This window comes from Pan paniscus, chromosome 9 (assembly GCF_029289425.2).
Source record: "Pan paniscus chromosome 9, NHGRI_mPanPan1-v2.0_pri, whole genome shotgun sequence".
NCBI lineage: Eukaryota > Metazoa > Chordata > Mammalia > Primates > Hominidae > Pan > Pan paniscus.
Window position 1 is genome coordinate 59,266,552 of NC_073258.2, and position 23,749 is coordinate 59,290,300.

At 39.4% G+C, this 23,749-nt stretch overlaps 2 protein-coding genes across 2 annotated transcripts in view; one reads left to right on the plus strand and one right to left on the minus strand.

Moving 5' to 3' along the window:
- LOC100985167 (olfactory receptor 9Q1) overlaps nt 1-23,749 on the plus strand; it is a 153,402-nt gene that overhangs the window by 87,612 nt on the left and 42,041 nt on the right. The gene's annotated exons all lie outside the window — the stretch shown is intronic.
- On the minus strand, nt 348-9,121 carry LOC100985500 (olfactory receptor 9I1). The gene is made up of 3 exons (XM_057299035.2): nt 8,865-9,121; nt 8,030-8,231; nt 348-3,072 (listed from the first exon to the last, which is right to left on the minus strand). Exons 2-3 carry the CDS (start codon nt 8,164-8,166, stop codon nt 2,106-2,108), a joined length of 1,104 nt encoding a protein of 367 aa, XP_057155018.1. The 5' UTR covers nt 8,167-8,231; nt 8,865-9,121; the 3' UTR covers nt 348-2,105.

Consider the following 23,749-nt stretch of genomic DNA (forward strand, 5'->3'; position numbering starts at 1 on the left):
CTGGTTATATATTTTTTATTTCTAAAGGATTGCCAAATTGTTTTATAAAGTTGTTAAACCCATTTATACTACTCATTTTTCATATCCTTGTCAACACAGTGGTATCATAGTTTTAAATACTTGCTAACTTAGTGAACTTATTATGGTTTTAAGTGTGCATTTCCTGATAAAATTCTTATGAGAATGATGCTTATTATTCTCATTTCCTAATAAGAATAAGCAGCTCTTCATACATTTAGTAGCTATTTGGATATTCTTCACCTTGGTTAACCTGGTTTTCTATTCTGAATCTCTTTTACATGTTCAGCTTCACAATGTTGATGGAAAATTTTTATTAGCTCAACATGGGTCAGGTGCTTATTTCTGAATCAGTCAACTACAAGATATTTGGTGAATTATTTTAATAAAATTGTTGTTTCCATATGGAGAGGCAATGAGGATCAACTTTTCATAAAATCAAAGCTGGGTAGAGGAGTTCATATATTCATAAAATAACATATTCACTTACAAATACATCCTTTTATTATTCTTGACTATGTGGGATATAGATACATGCACTCCACCTTTCCAGGTAAGTACTCGTTTGTTTTATTCCTTGGTGCAAAGGATTGAGTTATACATCTTCCTCAGTTCATTGCTTTCATTGACTTTTACCATCATTGGTTGGTGATCTATTTTGCTTTTGTCAGTGGCCATTAAATTCTAGCAAGGGTCCAGGGTTGACATCAGAAAGTGAGGGAAAGGGAAGAGAAGATAAGAGAGCAATCTATATTGAACATCTGATTAGTGCTTGGCTATTTCTTATTCATCATTTTATTTAATTTTTACAATATCCTCTTGAATTGGGAATTGTTATACTTGTTTTAGGTCTGCAAAATTAAATCATTTACCCAAAGTCTCATAACAAATCAGTGGTGGAATCAGGATTCTGATTCAAGCCTGACTCCATCCCTTGTCTACTGCTGTATACTCCGAGTACTCTTTGACTCATGAGGAAGTACTTCCTTAATTGCAAAATGGGAATTTTACATAAACTATGTTTTTCCCATTTGCCATAGAGTTGCCAGAAGGCTCAAATAGGAACAAGCATGTACCATACAAATTCTTTCAAAAGGCTTTGGACTCAACAGTGAAGAAAACATTCTGTTCTCAAGGGTTTTACAGTCTGGTACAGGAGTCATGATTACTTCCCTTCTCACCAGATCTTCATTAGAGAAGGTAATATGGGGTTCAGTTGTCTTTCTATTTATCTGTTGGTGCTCTCTGATTTGCTCTGCCTGGAAATGGGTTGCTTGGTAGGAGAGAACTGTTCCTGAGACACGCAATAGGGTGAGGAGGAGAAGCAATGTACCATGGCCTTCAGAAATGAGAGAGCTTGAGGAGACATTCCCAAAGGTAGGATGGTTCATTTCATCTTGAAGATACCAAAGTAACATTAAAAAAAAGGAACAACAAAACCAGTAAGGTACCAAGTGATAAGGAAAATTTCAAGTTCTATTGTTCTGGCCTGAGCAAGAAGGAAGACACTCTAAGCGGGTGACACAAGTCTCTTCTGAAGAGAGAAGTTCATTTCTCAAACTTCCTTCCCTTGGCCAGTTGGAGACTGAGTTTTTCCTTATACAATACTCCCTGCTTAGTGAGGTGATCAGTCCTTCATATTAAAAGAAAAAAAGGCCAATTTGTGCAATTCACAGAGGTCCCCAGATATAATCTTTGACACAGAGATAAAAGTGGGATTGATGGGAGCAAAAACAAGAGGGAAAGGATGGCAAGCCCAGGCATGAGTTCAGAGAGTATTGGGTTGGAATGAAATAAACTCAAGACTCCTGGGATCTGAGATTCTATAAGTTGTGACATTAGAGAATATTAAGAGACTGCCCAGTGCTAAGGAATGGATTGAAAGTGGAAGAAGGGGATAAGAAGAAAGAACATGGAATTGCTGGAAACTCATTTCACCACAATTGTAGTTTTTCCTGTGTGCCTGGTGGTACCTATCTTCTATCTTCTCTGTTTGTGGGTATAAGTTGCATATAGTAATGGTGCCTATTAGGATATATTCATATGGGAAGAAAGTGGACTAAAACAAGAATTCCTCTTACTTAGATCTACATGCTCAGGGACACCTGGAGTCTCCTAGCAACCTTTCTGAAGGCGTCTTTTACATCTTTGTTTCTTAAGCTGTAGATCAGAGGGTTCAGCATGGGGATGACCACTGTATAGAAGACAGACACGACTTTGTCTTCCTCCAGAGATTTGCCTGAGCCACTTTGCAGATACATGAAGATAAGGGCTCCAAAGAAAAGGGCCACAGCAGTGATGTGAGAGGCACATGTGGAGAAAGTCTTGGCCCTGCCACCTGAAGACTTCACTTTCAAAATGGTCTTGATGATGAGCAGATAGGAAATCAGGATGACTGAGGCATTGGCCAAAATCACAAAATTGCCAAAGAAGATGATGACAATCTCAATGTTTGCTGTGTCACTGCAGGCAAGCTTCAGCAGGGGTGGGAGGTCACAGAAGAAGAAGTTTATTTGATTGTCCTTACAGAAGGAGAGGGTGAAGGTGCACGTGGTACGCAGGATGGCTCCTGACACCCCACAGACATAGGCTCCTACCACCAGGCTCCAGCAGAGCCTGGGATTCATGGCCACGGTATAGAGCAGTGGGTTGCGAATGGCAGCATAGCGATCATAGGCCATCACTGCCAGCAGGAAGCACTCTGTGCCTGCACAGATGGTGAATAAAAAGAACTGGGCAGCACAGTGGCCGTAGGAGATGACCGTTTTGCCTGTGGCCAATGTGGCTAGGATCTGAGGGGTGATGACTGAGGTGTAACAGGCATCCAGCAGGGAGAGGTGGCTCAGGAAGAAGTACATTGGGGTGTAGAGTTTGACATCTACTTGGATTAACATAATCATCCCCACATTCCCAAGAAGGGTGACTAGGTAGAAACTCAGAAACACCAGAAAGAGGGGAATCTCCAATTTGGGGTGGTCCATAAAGCCCATGAGAATGAATTCGGTTACTGTGGTGAGATTATTCTTGGCCATGGAGACAATGTGGACTGTTGGTCTGAGGATGAGAATGAAATAAAAAGAATCTCAGAATTGAAGGACAGAATCTTTTCCTCTATGGTGGAAGTTTTGGTTTTAATTCTGGATCTATTTGTAGAGTTTGTTTTTAAGAAATTCTGAAACCGGCTGATTTTCCTTGGGCATCTCTTGCATTTTATGGAACTGAGCCTTAAGCTGGTATTTCTGATTCAAATTAATTCTAGTTTACATTTGGAAATTTCTGTAAAGATAAGAGGCATACAATTCTCAGGTTTGGAAGAGACCTAGACAGTATCTGTTCCAATCCCATCTGGGGCTGGAGTCTCACTTACCATATACCCACCACACGGTCACTCAGTTGCCGTATGAGCCTCCATCTGCAAACAGTTCCACCTGTTGATTCTCTTTTTGGACCTAGGGTTTCTCCTTCTGTACCTTTCACACACTGGCCTTAGTTTTACCCCTTCTAGATACAGCAATTTTAATCACTTCTTCTTATGAAAGCCTTTCACAAGTTGGAACTGATGAATCTGCTCTTCCTGCCCACCATTCCCTTATAGTACACATTGATATATTTTCCGTCTTATTATATAATTATTCAATGGGCAGTAAAAAAATTGCCTCGTCGAATAGTATTAGCTGATAACAAAAAGTCTTTCTTTCTACTTTAATCATCACCACCCCAGCTCAGGGGCCATCATCTTCAACATATTGCATTTTATATTTTTTAGTTACTTATACATCATGATTATAAATAATATGTTCAAACTCGTGGACTTGCTACCTTTTTATGACCTTGGGTAAGTTAACTAACCCCTTTGTGCCTCAACTTTTCATAAAATCAAAGTTGGGTAGAGTTCATACATTGTCCAAAATCAAAGTTCATACATTCATAAAATAATGTATTCACCTATTTGTAACATAGAAAAATATGCCTATGTCATAGGGGTCTTTTAATTTTTTTAAGGAAAAGAAAATTTATTATCTTTTTTTGAATTTGAATATGTTTTTATTTTTTATTTTCATAGGTTTTTGGGGAACAGTTGATATTTGGTTCATGAATGAGTTCTTTAGTGGTGATTTGTGAGATTTTTGGTATATCCATCACCCGAGCAGTATACACTGAACTCAATTTGTAGCCTTTTAAGTATTAATAAGTTAATACCTGTAAGAGGTGTAGATCAGTACCCAGCACATAAAGCTAAATAATGTTGGCTACTTTTGTTGTTGCTATTATCATCAATTTTAGTTGGTAGCTATTGATTTTCTGTACTGAAACATAATCCATTTAACCCACATGAACTTTGTTAATATTGCTATCTTTGTGTAATATATTTGTATCTTTATTTCAATACTATATATATATATATATTCTTGTTTTTTGACTGAGTAAATTTGACCCTCACTTAGTAAGATGAAGAAATTATTCCCTTGTTCTTTTCTCTCTTCTCCCTTCCACCCCCTTAACAAAAAAATCAGTCTTTTATCCCATTCATATGAGAATGCTTGCTAATTTAAGTATTCTCTATATTTTGACTACGGGTTGATTCTACTATCAGTAATTTGTGTTTCTCTATTATGACTACGTACATGCCATACACAAAAAGACTAAATATTGTGATTGGATACACAGAAAACGAAATGTCATTAAACTTCTGCTTCTGGGAGAATCTTTCAAACATCAAGTCAAATAAATGCTCCTTTCTTTTGATCTACCAAATTGGTTAAAATAATTATGTTTAGTTTGCTTTATATTTGAGTCATGGAAATTTTGCATTTCCTAAGATTTCCTGTTGCCGTATGGTACAGATTTGAGTCACCTCGTAATACTGCATAATACCATGTTCCAAGTCCATCCAGGATACTCATTAAAATGCCTAAAGCCTTCCTTGGGAGAGTGTGCATGGAAGCCTAGGTTCCCATCTCTTTTTTTTCCCAAAGTCATCTCTACTCTCCCAGGACCTGCCAGAAACCTGGCAACAATCCTACTGGACAGGTGACATTAGTTTGTTTGTGTTTGAGAAATGGAGATTGGAGAAATGAAACCATCCGTTGACCCACATGTAGAGGAGCCAGGATCCACACCCAAGTCTCCAGATTCCATTATCCTACACTGCTCCCCTTGAACCATTTGCCTGGCCTCCTTAATCTTACACCCCCCATTTCCTCAGGTTGGAATCTGCCAATTCAGAGTCCTTGAATCTAGAACTATGTTTGATGAAGCCATGAATATAGAAATTAGATTGTTAAGAAACTCTTTTCCATATAGCACAACTGGGAGTTTTCTTTGCTGTGGCAACATGGGGATTGCTATTTTTGATAAAATCCATAGTAGTAAAAACTCATCATAATACCTCTTTCTACCTTCTTTCATACATTTTATATCCATAAATGTCTGTGATTGCCTCCACACCCCTGTAAAGTTGACATGATTGATATTGTCATTATTTTGGCATTGAGACAACTGACAGAGAGGTTAATGACTTGTCCAAAAGTCAAATAATTAGCTGTTTGCAGACTTAGGGATAACAGGCAAGTCCTCTGGCTTCCATGGGATCCCTTTTTTTACTTCCCTTTCACCTAAGGTCTAATTCCACTGGGACCTGCCAGGAAGAGGTTTTGAACTTGTGATGAGGCCCTATCTCTAGAATCATTGTGACTGCTTTATTCACTACATGGGTAGAGAGAGACAAGCAGCACACACTTTCATGAAAGGGCTCATGGTAGCTGTTCTTGGGTCTGGAGCTTACTTCAGCTCTAATCAGGGTCCTAGTGGGAGAGAGACATTGACAGATCACGTCAAACATGTCCCAGGGCTATTCCATCCACCTTGCTCCAGCAGCAGGGTCTGGGGACGAGTCAGCTTCTTTGGAAGGCCTTCATGGTATGGTTCAAGCTCTGTGGTTGTCACCTCTATGACAGGCACTCACTAGCTGAGTAAACTTCAAACGTTTATTTTCCCTTCAACATGGACTTCGCTTTCTATTCTATGAAATGGCAGAGCTAGGTTATATGACCACTAAATCTTTGGTTTCTCACAATCCATGAATTATATGTCTAGGTATTTAGGCTCTTTAGCTACTAAATACTGAGTATATAAAGCAATGCAGGCACTATTTCAAGTGATTTATAGTTACTGAAACATAATATTTTGGGGTCTTAGGTAGAAAATTGAATGGCCTTTACTCCTCAGTTCCTGATAAACCATCATCATTGGTCAGGGCAAGTCTCTTCTTCATGTTATTTTATTTTATTATTTTTGTTAGTCCTGCCTCATTCTTACTCCTTCCCCTGTTCCTCTTAAGTGTGCACTCTAGTGTATTCAAAATACATATCCTTCTATGTTTATTCTTTTCATATTTATTTAGAAATATATGTATATTAAAATATAGTGGCTGTGGTGTGTTTTAAAATTTGTGTACATGATATTGTGACATAAATCTCATTTTTTAGCATACACCGTATTTTTGTGATTTGTTTATGTAATTGTGGTAAATTTTGTTTTTTTTTTCTGATTTTGTTATGGTCTTGCTTGGTATGCTTATAACATATTTTACTTATCAGTTCTACTAGAGACTGTGAGTGCTTTGCATATATTATTTAATTCTGAAAGCAGCCCTTTAAGCAGATATTATGACCTTATTTTTACCAATGAGGAATTTAAATCTTTGGGAGACTAATTTGTCTAAAATTACCTCCAAGTGAGAGTAGAAGCAGAAGAGTTAGTTGATGGCAAATCCTCTGCTTTCAGCTATAAATTTGTTTTGTTGTCTCCCTCCATTTTCCTATATCTTTATAATCTATGGAAACAAAGAAATCTCCCTGCAGTTAATCAGAGCTTTTTTACCTTCAAATCATGAGATAACTTGGTTAATTTCAACACCTTTCTCAGTATCTACTTCTGAAATTGTTGTAAGTCATATTACATCTATCTCATGGCTAATTCCTGGGGGTCTCTCTGATTAGAGACACAATTGTTCAAGGCTCCTGACCAGAGATTAGGTGGCAGATTGTTGGGGTGCAGATGCAATCACACTGAGTTTGTGGCACATGCATACAAGGCCTGTTTCATACATTAGCTCTAGTCCTTCCTGAAGCCCTCCAAGTTGGGTATAGCTATGACTATTTTATGGATGAACAAAGCAGAGTTCAGAGAAGTTAAGAAGGTTGTCCAACTTATTATACACCTAGGAAGGAACAGAACAGACATTTGAACCTAGGACATTCTAATTCCAAATTCTGTATTCTTTCCATCTTATCATGTTCTCTTTTTAGGGCATGAGAAAGACCCTTTATGCAGATCCAAGCCCCAAACCTTTAAAATCAAAGCGCCTCTCTAAAACCATTAGGCAAATACTCAACTTCTGTGGGCATCAAGTATAAAGATTGATGTTGGAGTTCTTTGTGGTCCATGTTTTTTCTTCTTTTTCTTTCTTTATAACTTGAGAGAGACTTAGTTGGACCATATCCCTCTTGATATACCCTTGGAAAACTGCTCAACCAATTGGAACCTCAATTTTTTCAATAATAAAATGAGAATATAGTAACGATTCTTGAAATAGAATGGATGTTTATCTAATATGGTAGAGCTTGCTTATTTTTCAGACAGGCAATTTCCAAAATATTTCCCAGAGGGAAAAATTTTAGGAGCAGACTGGTGACACCCAGTTTTGTGTGATCTTGTTTAAGAAGGAGATTGGGGTACCATCAGCTTGGGTGAGGCCAAGAGTAGAGAGAAACAACCAACTCCCTGAACCCAGGACAGTTTACGAAAGGGAAAGCAATGGTTTATGGCCAGTGACCCTTTTAAGAAAGCCTAGGAACATTTATAGGTTGATATTATTACTTGTGATATATTTAAATTATAATATGTGACATAAAAGAATATGTGACCTCTGGAGGGGATAGGGAAAAAGACTCCTCTAATTCAGGAGGAACCCTTTACAGAAGAGATGGTCCCTAACACTTGTACTTACTTTAACTTGGGATGTTCTCCATACTCTTCTTCATTTTCCTCCAAAGATTGAGTCCCTTGGGGAGGGTGAAGGAGCTCAACAATGTTAATGTTTCTCACCTTACTGAAATCAGTGTCTTGAAATATTGTTGTTAACATTTACTGAGCTCTTGCTCCAAGTCAGGTAGATGCTAAGCACTTTAAAGGCTTTTATTTCCTTTCAACTTGACAATAACATAATGAGAGAGAAATATTTTATTTTACAGATGAGGAAATGAAGGTTTAGAGACATTAGATGTTTTGCTTGAGGTTTCACAGCTAGAAAGAAAATATGTTTAAATTCTAACCCTGGTTCTCTGACCCCAGAGTTGGAGTGTTGAATCAACACGCTGTGCTGCTTTTCCTAATCCTGGCAACCATTTATCGAACATCTTCTCTGTGCTGATCACAATACTATGCATTGTAGACACATTAGTTCATATAATTCATACAATGATCCTGCAAAAAAGGTATTATTTTGTCCTGGAGGAGACTAGGACTCGGAATAGTTAAGTACCTTGTCCAAGGTCACATGACTAGTCAATGAAAAAGCCCGGAGTCTAATCCAGGTCTGTCTTATTCCAAAGCCAGAGTCCTAGTACATATGATTAATTCTACTCCAGCATAATTACAGAAAGTAGAGTCATTTACAGGAAAATATCTTGTCTAAGCTCTGCAGTCTAGTACCACGCCTCCCACATGAAACTATTTATATTTTCTAAAATCTACTTAGTGACACAAAAGCCCAAAGAGATTAAAGCTGTAGATTCCCCCCTTACCCACCCCCCCTCCCCCAAAAAAAACTGATCCAGTCTTACTTGTATATTTCACATAAGAGCTGAAATCCCAGTCTGGTCATGGTCCTATCAGATGACAACTTCTGATGACAAAGGCAAGATTCTCTGCCCAGTTACACCTTCTCTAGTTTGTGTGGACCTTACTTCAGAGCCAAGGTAATAATTAAGTCTTAATTACCTGGTGGAATAATTCAGTTGGATTTATCTTGGCCTTGTAGTCAAGCTAAGCTAAGGTTGTTTAAGCATTTTGTAGAAAGCAGCTAAGATTGCTCAAATAGATGTATGTAGCTGACTGACTTTAGGTTTTCTTCTTACTAAGCAAACCAGTGGGATATTTAAATTGCCTTTGGGGATAGTTTTATGGGAGGGATGCAGTGATCTCAGTGGTTTTCCTTGAATCATGAATCAGGACCTGGGACAGCCCCTGGGACTCCAGAGAATAGCCGGCCCGGTCAGGGAGACCACACTTCAGCAGAGGCTCATTATCTCAGCTTCTGCACACTTCTGAGAGAATAAAAACAAATCTTATGGGAGCTCATGAAAACTGGTAAGCCTTGTTTGTCTCAAAGCTCAACTGCAGACTCTGCTGGGAATGAACTTGGTTTTTCTTTGCCTCTGGCTCCCCATTCCCAAAGTTACTCAGTGGTAATATCAGGACTGGAACTCAGATCTTAGGACTCCTGGTAAAGTTCTCTTTACAACGCACTCATCCTTAGTCCTGATGTCAAGTCCCATATCAGGGGCTGAAACCTGGCTGCATTGTCTGCTCAGAATTTCAAGGAAGAGTGATTATTGGCTCAGAAGGGTATGAGTCTGGGGTGGTCTAAACATACTTCATTCATGTCTATACTGAGGAGCTTGTCAGCTCACCTTCCTTAAAGATCTATTTCCAGGGTTTCCATGGTCAACTTTCTCTAACCACTCCAGCTCTTGTCTCTTCCCTCATCTCTGAAACCCATGATCTCTTTGTTAGAACCACATAATTTGGCACTGAACTCCACTTGTCTTACAGTGTTCATAGTTATTCTTTAATGAATAGTCTCATCTCCTCTGCTGGATTGTGGGTTCCTGGAGAACCTATCTTTCTTCCTACTAATAACTTGGTTCCTGATTCAGTAGAACCTCTCTGTGTCCTATAAGCTTTCATCGGCTTATTATTGTAGGATCAGAGCTTTTCCAGCAGAAGAAATCTCAAAGAGGCCATGTGCTCCGTTTGCTTCTAAGTAACATGGCTGGGATAAAAACCCTTTGAAAATTAGCAAGCATTCAGGCTAACTAGGGTGGTTTTCATAATTGCAGATGCCAGATGCCAGTTGATACAAGAATATATTACAAAGAAGGGTGGCAGCCACAGATCAGGACTCCTGGCAGTTAGCACAAGAAATTCTACCTTCCAATACATTTTTGGACAATATTTATTATTTCCTATAATTAAATATCTATTGAAATAACTGTGTGGTAAGAGTATATGTAGTGTATTCTAATACTTCCTGGAATGGTATAGAAGATAGAGTGGTAATTGGGACAGGGTGAAGGAATATGCCAGTAATAAGAATATTCCATTCAACATCCCCTGGGGAACTTGTAGAATGGGGTGACTATACAGTAGATATTACCTTCCTTCCTTTTGACACATTGGGGGATCTAGAGTGCTTTGATGTATAACATAATCATTACTATTGTTATCTTTAATATTGTTATTGTTATTGTTAAGCATTTCGCCAGAGTCTTGCTCTGTCGCCCAGGCTGGAGTGCAATGGCATGATCTTGGCTCACTGCAACTCCACTTCCCGGGTTCAAGCGATTCTCTCACCTCTGCCTCCCTAGTAGCTAGGACTACAGGCATGTGCCACCACGCCCAGCTTATTTTTGTATTTTTAGTAGAGACGGAGTTTCACCATGTTGGCCAGGCTGGTCTTGAACTCCTGACCTCAAGTGATCTGCCCGCCTCGGCCTCCAGAAGTGCTGGGATTACAGGCATGAGACACCGTGCCCGGCCTCACTCCAGAACTTCTGTTTGGACTTTTGGGAAGAGATGCATCTTAGGTTAGCTTCCTTAAAAAAAGACCCGGGACAGAATTTTGGGCAAGTGCCTCACTGAGGGAGTGCTTGAAGGAGAAACCTGTAAGGGAGTGAATGAAACAGGAAATAGCTAAGCAAAGATGTAGGATGTAGTTTCAGCTGGAGTCTAGCTTTGGCCTGATTCTTAGAGTAACTCTGGAATGTGAATTATGCCATGGGCCTAGTTCTGCCTCCAGACAAGGGATTTGGCTTTTTGCAGCCCACACCAACCATCCATTGACTGTGGGCTGCCTCCAAGTGGTGTGACTTCCCAGGCATTCTGGGAAAAGTGGATCCCTTAGCTAATGGCAATTCTCCAGAGAAGGAGAGCTGTGAGCTCTTAGCAGCCAATACTCATAGCAGCTGCAGGTGGGTGTACTGATCTGTTAACTGGGATACTTAAAGATGCTCTTTTTTCCTGATAGAATTTTGAGTGTTTATATCTGGGGCTTCTGATGCCACTGAATGAGTGAAAATAGCCCAGAGAGAAGTTAAGAGAGGAAGAAAGGAAGACTGAGGTCTAATGAAGTTTGGACTTTCGGAAAACCCCAATGTCCAAGACTGCAGCCTGAGGATATTTGAATTTCTGAAGCAAGTCTTGCCTGGAGCTATCCAGATAAACTGTTTTTGGTTACATCAACAAATTTCATTTTTTAATTTTTAAGTCAATTTTATTTGGCTTTCTACCATTTAAATTGAAAAAAATTTTTGACACTAACTCTGAAGTATTCATGGTTTTGTATGTTTGTATAGGCACTGGAATATCTAGAAGAATGTATACCAAACTGTCAAAATGATTATCACTAGATATTATGAAAAGGGTGTCACTTTCATAATCTTTGTGTAAGGATTTGTTAGAAAAATAATATATTAATAGAAAAAATATTTCAATATTTATAGTAGAATAGTAGGGGTAAACAGGTGAAAACAGCCAAGAAAAACTAAAAAAAAAAAAAAAAGAAGAATAGTAGGAAGAGAGCAATTAACCTGCCTGATATAAAAGCTTACTGTAAAGCTTTAATAATTAAGGCAATCTTTTTCAGATGTAAGAATTGGTAGATACATCAGTAGGACAAATGGCAAAGCTGAGAAACAAATCCAAGTATCCACGAGGAATTAGTATATAATAAAGGTGGTATTTTGCATTAGTGGAGAAAGAAATATTTATGGAATCATTGATAATGAAATGACTGGTTACGTATTTGAGAAGTTTGAACTGTATCTCACAGCTTATATCAAAACAAATGTCAGATCTATCGCATTATAAAGAAAATATAAGTGAATCTTTGTCACTTTGTCATCACTCAGAGTGGGAAATTTACTTAACATTAAAAAAAAATTTTTGTGGAAGTGCCCATCAACAAGATGAATGGATAAAGAAAATGTGGAAATGTACTTTTTTAAACCTAAAAATACAGAAAGTTAGCATAAAGGCATATGTATGTGTCTACATAAAATGTTAAAAATTCCATATGTCAAAACATCGCATAAAAATAAAAAAGCAAATATAATACTAAAGTTTATGTGTCTGTAAAAATGTTAAAAATTTCATATGTCAAAACATCACATAAAAAAGGCAAATCAAATACTAAAAAGGTATTCATGACATACATGTAAAGCATGTCCTGTTAGATTTACTTCATACCATCTTAAATTCACTCGTTTCTTTTCATTTCCCACTATTCAGGTATTTTAGCTAGGTTATCCTTGGTTATGCTGCACTGTTAAATAACATAAAAATCTCAGTGCTTTAAAACAGCACACATTTATTTCTTGCTCCAGGTACATATCTCTTACAGGTTTGCTTATCAGAGTATCTCAGGAACCCAGGTGGATCCACCATCTCCACGGCCCATCCACCATCTCAACGGTGGTGGTTGCCACAATGTCCGATTAAACCAACCACAAAGGGCCAGGCAGAGCAATTCGTGTGTGTGTGTGTGTGTGTGTGTAAGTAGAACACTAGCACTACCTCTCCTGGTGTCCCTCATCTCTGGACACTCCCACAATAGCCCCCTAAATGTCTTCCTGCTTTTACTCTTGCCTCTCTATAATCCATTTTTCTCATAGAATCAAGAGAAATTGTTTAAAACCTACATCAGATTCTGTAAGTTCCCTATTAAAAATCTTCCATTGGCTTCCCATTGCACTTAGACTCAAACCTGATATTTTTACTGCGGCCTATATGATTATCTGTGATCTACCCCCAACCTCCTTCTGGTTTTGATCTCCTACTGGTCTTCTATCTGTTTCTTGAGACCCCAGCATATTCTGGCCTCAGAGCCTTTGGATTTACTGTTCCTTCTGCCTGAAATGCTACTCACTCGAGAAGGTGCGCTTGTGTCTTCTTTTCATGCAGGTCTCAGTGTAAATACCCCATCACCAAGACCTCTTCTGACCTCCAGAAGTTCCCTTTCTCTGTCGCTACTCCAAATAGTTTCTGTCACAGCACCCTTCTCTATTTCTTTATAACATGACTCTCTCTGTTGCTGCCTATTAGAATATAAGCTATAAGAGGGCAGGGCTTTTTTTTTCTGTTTTTTTCAAATTATTTTTTGTTTATTTTTTCCTGGTATATATAAATACAGGTGAGTTTATTTTATTTTTGTTTTACTTTAAGTTCTGGGATACATATGCAGAATGTGCAGGTTTGTTACATAGGTATACCTGTGCCATGGTGCTTTGCCATACCTATCAACCCATCATATAGGTTTTAAGCCCCGCATGCATTAGGTATTTGTCCTAATGCTCTTCCTCGAGTCTGCCTTGTTCACTGCTGCATCTGTAGGGCCTAGAACAGCTCTCGGTTTACACTAGGCACTCAATAAATATTTGTTAAACAATGAGAGGAGAGAGCCTTAATGTTTCTACAATTCAATCAGAAAAGTTAAACACTTCAATAGAAAAACTGGCAAAATATAAGAGTGCTGAATTTACAAAGAAATAGAAATGGCTAAATATATGAAAAAATTTAACATAGTAGGCAGGAAAAATTACAAAAAAAATGTAGTCATGAGATACTTTTTGCCTACATAATCATCAAATATTTGAAAGAAAATTATAATATTCATTATTAACAGGAGTGATGGCAAACAGTTCCCTTCCTACACTGGAGTGCTGGGGAGCATCTTGAAGTCAGTTGGCTAATTCACATGAAGGCCCTTAAAAATAAAAGCGCCCTTTTCCTGGCTGGGTGTGGTGGCTTATGCCTGTAATCCCAGCACTTTGGGAGGCCAAGGTGGATGGATTGCTTGAGGCTAGGAGTTCGAGACCAGCCTGGCCTACATGGCGAAACCCCATTTCTACTAAAAAATTACCAAAAAGAAAAACAGAAAACACAAGAAGAAAAATTAGCCAGGTGTGGTGGTACATGCCTGCTATGTTGGGAGGTTAAGTGGGAGAATAGCTTGAACCCAGGAGGTTGCAGTGAACTGAGATCACGCCACTGCACCCCAGCCCAGGTGACAGAGTAAGACTGTCTCAAAAAAAAAAAACAAAATGCCCTTTTCCCCCATTGTTCTGTTTCTAGGAAATTACTCCTAGGGTAAAATCATTAATGTCTATAATAGGACATGATTATTAATGTCTATAAAGGATGTAATTATTAACATCTATAAAAATCTATAATCATGGTACTGTTATTTCATAATAAAAAATTGAAAATACCAAAGTGACCCAAATTACTTAGGTGCAGTAGGATATTTTGGATGTGAGGAGCCTGGAGTTTGAATGCTATAAACATCTCCCTGTGCACACATGTGCTTTTGGCTCTTAAATGCTGCAGGGCTAGAGCTCAGAAGGACCACTGATCTACATAGCAACCTGGGGAATTTCCCCTGAGGTAGGGGATTCAAACTCAGACCTCCACAAAGGTTCAGGGATGTAAATTATTCTCAGCTGGCCTGGGTGGGGAGCCGGCCTGTGTGGAAACCACCGTAAAGGACTGAAGGGTCTTCCTGGTGGACAGGACTGTGTCATCAGTGGTGGCTGTTAGTGTTAGACACAGCAAAATAGCAGGATGAGGAATATACATTTTTTGGGATATAAATTTTCTCCATCACATGTAAGGATAAGAAATATATATATCTTTATTAATAAGTCTTCTAAATTAAATGTGTCATAATTGCCTATCTGTTAAGATTAGAAGGATGTATATCACAGTGTCTTATATAATATTTATAACATTATATAACAATATTTTATATAATTTTATATATATAAAAGATTTTTTCGTTTGTGGAAGTTTCTCCTTTACCTAAGAGTTTTCGGCATTCTGACTACCCTTGAGTTTGTTCAACAGCATGTGGTATGTTAGAAGGAAATCTCACCAGCGTTACGGCAAGATTGGGGGTTAGTTTTTTCTTTTCCTGTGGTCACCTAGACTTTCAGGGCATGGAGTCTCAGCATATGGTGTTCAATGCCCCCAACACTCATGAGCTGTCCAATGAGGAGTCTCAATACTTTTCAGGGTATTGGGGTGGCTTATAGGCCTCTCCCACTTGAGAAACTTTATAACAGTTATTTTTCTTCTTATTAACTCACCCCAAGGGAACAGTATAAAAATGCAATATAAACTTTGATTTCAATTAAAAAAAATACCTAGAGTAGAAAATTCTGGAAGGATATTAATAGTATTAATAGTGGCAAAACTGCAATTACTTTTGCACCAACCGAATGCTAGGTCCAGTTCTGAGTGTTTTATATGTATCATCTTCTTCAACTTTCTGACCATCCCAGGAGGTGGGCATACAGAAGTGATATAACTCACTTAAATCCACAAGGTAGAGCAATCTACTTGCAGAGTTTATGTTTTAAATAACTCTGTTCTAGTGTATTTCCTCCAACTGTTAACAGTGCTTGTTGGAATGGTTCAGTGGTTTAAATTTCTTCTTTTAGACTTTGACATTGTCCAAATTTTCTATATGAAATAATTTGTATTTACAATCAGCTAAATTACACTAGGCCACACAGGATAGTGGTTAAGAGTAAGGAGTCTGGAGCCAGCCTCCCCTAGTTCCAGTCTCAGCTCTTCTTCTTACTACCTGTGTGACCATGAGTGGTTACTTCACCTTTCTGAGCCTTGGTTTCCTCAGTTGAGGCATAGAATAAAAATAGTATCTACCCTATAGGATTGTTGTAAAGACTCAATGAGTTAAACAGAGATAGAAAAAATATGATGTGCCAGACATTGCTCTGGGTACTTTATCTATAGTTAATTAAATATTAGCTGAATAAATGAGTGAGCAGATTGCTGGGACCTCACACAGTCACATTTCACTCAGGCTCTGTAAATGAGGTTGGTCAGAAAGGGTCACCTTGGGTTGATGACAACTCCTCAAAGAGCAGAACACAGAGGTATCTCCCTCATCCCCAGGGTGAGGTTGGATTATGGAGGAGGCCGCCAGACAAGATGAAGGTTGAGTGAGGAGAAATTGAGAAAGCAAACTTTGCAGAGGCCCTTTTCTGAAGATTTCTTTCCTCTGGGCATTGGAGAAGCCTAATTAGAAGCTTAGGGCTGATTAGAAACCCCAGTCAGTGGCAAATCCCTTTGCCCCAGTCTTCTAATTGCCTTCCTGGAGTGAAGGATCCAGTCTAGGATAGGGCAGAGCTCCAGCTCCTATTAATCCAGCTCCCCTGGATGCCAGGCCTGTGAGCTACAGGTGCTGAAGATGTCTATTTCTCTGGGCCTCCGAAGCCCCACTTAGACACCACATTCTACCTGCGCTCAGCCTAGCCTTCCAGACTGGGGAAGGACCTTTTGGTCCTGCTGAAGGTGAGCATGGCCATAGTAGATCAGAGAGAAAATGCACTACAGACCAGACTGAAAATGTACTTGATAATCTGAACTTCAGTTTCCTTTAACATAAAATGGGTTTTTCTCTTTGTTTCTTTTTGCTTTGTTTTGTTTTGTTTTTGGTATTTCAGAGAATTTAATAGAGGAGATTGGTTACAAAATGAAAACACTGGAGGAGCAGAAGGGATAGATGAGCTCATGCAGAGATTAGCTGCAGCAGGAGGGCTGAAGGCATAAGGGGAGATGGTGTAACCAGAGTCCAGGCTCTCTGTGCCACAGACAGGCTGCTGCTGGATCTTCTCCCACTCCCTCTGGCGCTCAGGGTAGGGTCAAAGCTTCATGTGATTTTCTGGGAGCACAATGTGCTGGGACTTAATACTTTCGCTTCTCCCTTGCAATAATGCGAGGCACTTAGCATCTTTGTGTCTTGGTTTCCTTATCTATAACATGGAACTGATAATGCCTTGCATACCTACTCCAGGTGATTGTTTTCAGAATCAGAAGAGATAGAAAGGTGAGATCACATGGAAAAGTGGGGAGGCTATTTACATGTAATTAGTTACATTGAGAAAGTGGAAGAGCAAGCAGCAACTCTTATTGAATTTCTAAGAAACTTGTAAAATGCTGGCAGGTGTTGGGAATGATTCAGCATGACGCCATTGACGTTATAGAGAGAGCTAGAAGCAACAGGTAGGGTCTAAAATAGAACAATCTCCTTTGTGGATGAGTAATTTCCCCATTTTTGGAATTGTTCAGTTCTCATAGATGTAATTGTTCAGAAGGGGTCACTGCTAGCTCCAAGATCAGCCATCAGTGATACTAGAGAGGATATTTCTGCTCTGGGTGGCAGTGAAGCCTCAGATTCCTGCAGTTCAGAGTCCATCAAGCTACTTTCTGTGAGTGCTTGACTGAGCTTAATTGAGATCTCTCATTTAGAAGCTGATTGGCTGAGAAGCTCTAAGGAGGTTAGGGATGAAAGGGCCCCAGCCAGAACTAAGGAGGCCTGATGTCCATGCTCATGCTTTGCAAGGCTTGTTCTACCTAGGAATTTCCATCACTGAGGCTCTTCTCCCTAATCCCCCTTGAAAGAAGAGAATTTCATCTGCTTCCATCAGTGTCTGAGAGGCAGAGAGCACGAGTAGCTCTGGTCATCAGAACAGCTGTGCTAAGACTCTGAAAGGAGGAGCATCCCAGATGGTAGAGAGAGCGCCTCACCAGGCTGTAGGAGACCTAGGCTCTAGTCATCCCCAACCTTTCCCATTGGCTCTTTGTATGTGGACAATCCCTCCTCATCTCAGGGACTCTCTTACCTCATCTCTAGGATGGGGCTGATGCTACTTTATCTTCCTGAAGGCAGGCGAGTGGAACTGTGACCTGTGGACTCTAAGTTCCAAGAGTCTACTGCATAGTTAGTCTTGAGAGCAGATGGGTCAGAGTGAGAAGGCACTGGGGAAGGAGAAGTGTAAGAGATTTAGGGTCAGCACTTGAGCAGACTTTATATGCCCTTCTAGAAGTTTATTACAGGATTGCAAAATGAGGAAGAACCTCAAGATTCCAACTTTTCGTGTCTTTCTCTGTGACCTCCTGTCTTCGGGCAGGGCATCCATATCCCTATGGCAACTTGGTAAGGGATTTTGTGGTATGGTGGAAAGGGTCTAGGTCCCAATTCTGGCTGCTTTTCTTCCTAGCCATATGACACTTGGACATGTCAATTGACCTTTCTGATTCTCACTTTCTTCATCTGAAAATGGGCTGTATGGAGAATAAATGAAATAATGGGTGCATAATGTTCTAAAATGTGGGATTATGGAAGTAATTTGTAATTTTTTGGGAGACGGAATTCACATCTTCCCTATGTGCAACAGAACCAACCTTTGTTGGACACTCAATATGTCACCTCATTTCATCCCCACAACACTCCTGTGAGTTAAGTGATATCATACCCATCTTATATATGAAAGAATTGGAACCCAGGGAGTTTAAGCAACTGGCTGGGAATTGACCCTGCTGTGATAGAGCTTCAAAGCATTCGGGCTTCTTGAGACCATGCTGGTTCTGCCTTTCTGCTATTTTCAATGCAAATGTATTGCCAGAAAATATTTCTCTTATGTCTTTGTGAGTTTTTATTCAACTAGAAAATGGCCAACTAAAGTTTTTTTCCAAACAAGATTTTGAGGGAAACAGACTGCTCTTCAATAGAGGCTCTATTTTCATCTCTTGCTTGAACTACTTATCTACCTGAACACAGACAGCATGTGGGTGGAAGGAGCTGCTCTAGTTTTTCACCATTTAAACATTCTGAGTCCACTCAAGTCCACCCTGACACATTGAATAGCAGCCAAGGCATCTTGTACCTCATTCCTTTTCCCTCTTTCTTCTTTAAGTCAGCACAGGCAGATGATACCAGTTTGATTTTAGTGGCAGAGAGAGAATCACTGTAATCCATGCCTGTTTAGTTCTATATATTTGTCACTAGATCCACAGTGTCCAGAATAGTGCCTGGCACAGAGCAAATAGGCAAAGACTTTATACATCTTTGTTGCATAATTCCAGCCGAGAACACTGGCTACATAACTTTGGGTGCACTGCACAACCTTTATGACTCCCCATTTTTAAATAACTTTAAACCTGACCTGGAGGTTCTAAGTGGATTAATTTTTTGAGCTATATAAATATTCTTCAGATCCATGGCTATGTATTTCCCACAGTGTGTACTATTATCAAGCTGATCTCTGAGCACTTACTGAAATCCCTTGCAAGTGAACACTTTTCACTTTTAGAATCATCTTCCCATGCACTTTCTTGTTCAATCCACAGTAGCCTTTGGGTTCTTAGCCCAGTGCTTTCGCTGCCTGAAAACGACAGATGGGGCCTATTAAAGCCTGCTGGACTTTCTCTTTCCTGAAAACCCCATCAGTTTTCTGAGGTGTAGTAGAGATTTTGGGGAGCATTAATAATTTAAAAGAGCAGACAATCTTGACGTCTTTCTCCCTTAGCTTTTGGATAACCTACCATGGTTATCATAGGTAACTAATGTGGGGGAAAGATAACCCAGAGTTACAGACATCCACCAGGGGAGGTCTGTCTGGAAGTGAAATGTTTCTGTGCCTGAACAACAATTAGATAACAGATTGCTGAGAATGTTAAATGCTAATATTGCTCAATACTGTGGAGCATGGTGGGTTCATGATGGCGTTAAGGATGCACTTTCTTCCTGTGCATCCTTAAAACCCAGCAGTTTCAAATATTTGTAGGTTTTCAAAACAGGAAACTGTTGCTTCAGTCTTCTATTCATTTTCCCAGCAACTCAGTTGATCTAAATTGCCTGGGACCAAATATTTTCCTCTGAGGCCAAACGGATTCATGGTTCCTCTCCCTGCCTGGAGATTTTGAGGAGATACTGTTTGTTTTCCCTAATCTTAATCACTAGGAAATTGACTGGAGGTTCTATCGAGAATTACAAATCATTCATAACCAGTCTACGAATTTAGGCGATGTATCACATGGCAAGGTGCAACTGTTCTTGGAGAGAACCAAACTTTCTAGCTCCTCTGAAGATGAGCGACCATTGGGCAACCTTAGTCTTTAAAATATTCCTCTGCCCATTGCAAAATGGACAGAGTTGAAGCTTAGAAGGATCACATTAAAGTGTACTGTGAGTTAGGAGACCCTCTCCCAGTCCCCCTTCAGACTATTCACTGTCTCAAAAGGAAAGCCTAGGTCATTATTTTGGGATTTTGGTTTACAAAGACTTCAGGAGCTGGCTGTAGTAGCACAGACCTGGAGACCTCCCTAAGTGTTTTCATTTTCTCCCTTGAGCATCTGCCTTTTTCTGTCATCCATAGATCAGTCTGATTTAGGTTGAACCACAGTTTATGCACTGTCTCTCCAGAACCCATTTGGCAAAGTCCTCTGGCGGCACTGTTATTGGTCTAATGCAGAGAGGGCTGATTATTCCGATTATTCTGACATCTGGCAAATGGGCAATTTTATTTTGTATTTATTTATTCATCAATACCTCTTTCCAAAGGAGATTTAAAGTGGCTTATAAAAATGCATAACATGTAGCAAGATAAAATAAATTAAAAATGAAGAGTAAGATTTGGGCAAAGGGAAAGTACAGGTGGGCAGACAATAACGAGGAGCTGGAAGCAAGGTTTGTTTCACGTGACTTTTATCCTGCAACTTAAATCTGTGCCGGAGATGATGGCCCTCCGGGGGTGCAGGCTCCCTGTTATAGTTTGATTCTGATGAGACCCCTGAGCATCTCTTCTACCCTCCCATCCCTGCAGATAAGACATGAAGAATAAAAATGATGCTACAAAGAGGAGAACATGGGCAGTGTTTCCAACTCGGAATTGGGGTCATTTGCCAAAAAATTTATTTAACTTATATTACTTTCCTCCTTGCCCAAGTGTAAGAGGATAATATATGTAAAGCCACTAGAAAAGTCCTGGGCATAGAAAGGTGCTCACTGCAGGGCATTATTAATAACTTTCATCATTTCCATAATAATGAGCCATGAGACAGTGGCTGGGTACATGACCCTGGAGGCTAACAGACCACAGTTCAAATCCCTGCCTAGGAATTTACCTAAACCAAGTTTCTTAATCTCTGCAAGCTCCTGTTTCCCAGTCTATACATAGGGATAGGAAAAATATGTCCTGTGTTGGGGTATTGTGAGAAGTAAATGAGGCAGTTTATATAAACTACCTAGAACAGTATTTATCATACAGTGAATACTCTCTTAATGTCAGTCATTAATATTCATAGATACTCTTTTCCTCTGTCATTAGACTTTTAAGAGCAGAAGAGAGACCATTGTGTTATAGAACAGGATGCATCATTTGAGGTCTGTTAGTGCTGTCTTTTTATATGAGGATGCACATCAAGAGATGGGAGATACTTGCTTTAGTGGCAGCACCCACACTTGAATCCAGGCCTCCAGGTGCTGTTTCCAGCCTTCGTATCACATGCTCTCTCTGGCTCATCACCGTCAACTGCCATCCCCCAATCATGTCACTCTCCCCATAGGAAAATGCTTCCTCCTCCTTTCCCAGAGCAGAGACCTAAAAGTGTCTCTTAGAGCAATTGTAGATGAAATGGGTCTCCTGATTTGTGCCTCCCCAGCTGGGGCTGCCTGAAGCTGGGCAGGAGCGTCGTACTTCCTGGGCCAAAGTGATGGCCATAGTGTAAGCTAATGTTAAGCACAGTGAATTTCAAGCCGTTTATTGACTGTGGTCTTGGGAAAGTAGCTTAACCACTTTGAGTCTTATTTTAGTCAGCAAAAAAGTAGGAATAAATTAAATTTAGGAGCAACTTAAAAACCTAGTGTTTGAAAGATACTTTTTGTAATAATTTTGGATATGAATTGTTTACTCTGTATTAAAAGTACAAAAGTAACATCTGAATGTTACTAGGCACACAGCATGCTGTTTCCATTAATTTAAATTGTATTTTTTCTTCTCATAGCACAGCTGTGCTGTTATTATTCCTTTTACAATCATACATGTATTTTTATTATTTTTAATTGACAAATAAAACTTGTATATGTTTATGCAGTACAATGTGATGCTTTCATAAATGTGTAAAATTTGGAATGATTGAACAAGCTAATTAACATATCTATCACCTCACTTGGCATTTTTTGTGGTGAGACATTTAAAATGTACTCTTAACAATTTTGAAATATACATTATTAATAACTATAGTCACCATGCTGTACCATAGATTTCAAGAACTTATTCCTCCTGTCTAAGTGAAAGTTTGTACCCTTTGACCATCATGTCCCCATTTCACCCCCCAACCTCTGTAATGTGTGTTATATTTTCTAAGACACAAGAAGGAACCAAAACAAATTGAATTTACAATAGAGTAAGCTAAAGAAAGAGGGGAGACAGAAAGACAAAGCAGGGGTGGGGCCCTGGGAAGATGGGGGGAGTAAGGAAGAAAGGAAGAGGGTAAAAGGAAAAAGGAGGAAATTAAACAGAAAATGAAAAGAAAATAGCAAATATTAACAAAATCAAATTCTGGCCCATCAGAAAGAATAAGGGGGCAAATCCCTAGCACAAAAAAACGATATTGGATAAAAAGGAGGATAATCTTATATACAGGGTTTTTTCCCTTCCACTTTTATTTTAAGTTTGGGGTGCATGTGCAGCTGTTTTTTTTTTATTATACTTTAAGTTTTAGGGTAGATGTGCACAATGTGCAGGTTTGTTACATATGTATACATGTGCCATGTTGGTGTGCTGCACCCATTAACTCATCATTTAACATTAGGTATATCTCCTAATGCTATCCCTCCCCACTCCCCCCACCCCACAACAGTCCTCGGTGTGTGATGTTCCCCTTCCTGTGTCTATGTGTTCTCATTGTTCAATTCCCATCTATGAGTGAGAACATGTGGTGTTTGGTTTTTTGTCTTTGCGATAGTTTGCTGAGAATGATGGTTTCCAGCTTCATCCATGTCCCTACAAAGGACATGAACTCATCATTTTTTATGGCATAGTATTCCATGGTGTATATGTGCCACATTTTCTTAATCCAGTCTATCACTGTTGGACATTTGGGTTGGTTCCAAGTCTTTGCTATTGTGAATAGTGCTGCAATAAACATATGTGTGCATGTGTCTTTATAGCAGCATGTTTTATAATCCTTTGGGTATATATCCAGTAATGAGATGGCTGGGTCAAATGGTATTTCTAGCTCTAGATCCCTGAGGAATCGCCACACTGACTTCCACAATGGTTGAACTAGTTTACAGTCCCACCAACAGTGTAAAAGTGTTCCTATTTCTCCACATCCTCTCCAGCACCTGTTGTTTCCTGACTTTTTAATGATTGCCATTCTAACTGGTGTGAGATGGTATCTCATTGCAGTTTTGATTTTTGCATTTCTCTGATGGCCAGTGATGATGAGCATTTTTTCATGTGTCTTTTGGCTGCATAAATGTCTTCTTTTGAGAAGTGTCTGTTCATATCCTTTGCCCACTTTTTGATGGGGTTGTTTGTTTTTTTCTTGTAAATTTGTTTGAGTTCATTGTAGATTC

Excerpts from the sequence above, each read along its gene's own strand:
- LOC100985500 (XM_057299035.2), bottom strand. The coding sequence starts at position 8,166 with ATGTTAACAACAATATTTCAAGACACTGATTTCAGTAAGGTGAGAAAC. Across the intron at positions 3,073-8,029 it reads GGAGAACATCCCAAGTTAAA|ACCAACAGTCCACATTGTCT; the intron begins GTAAGTACAAGT and ends TCTCATCCTCAG.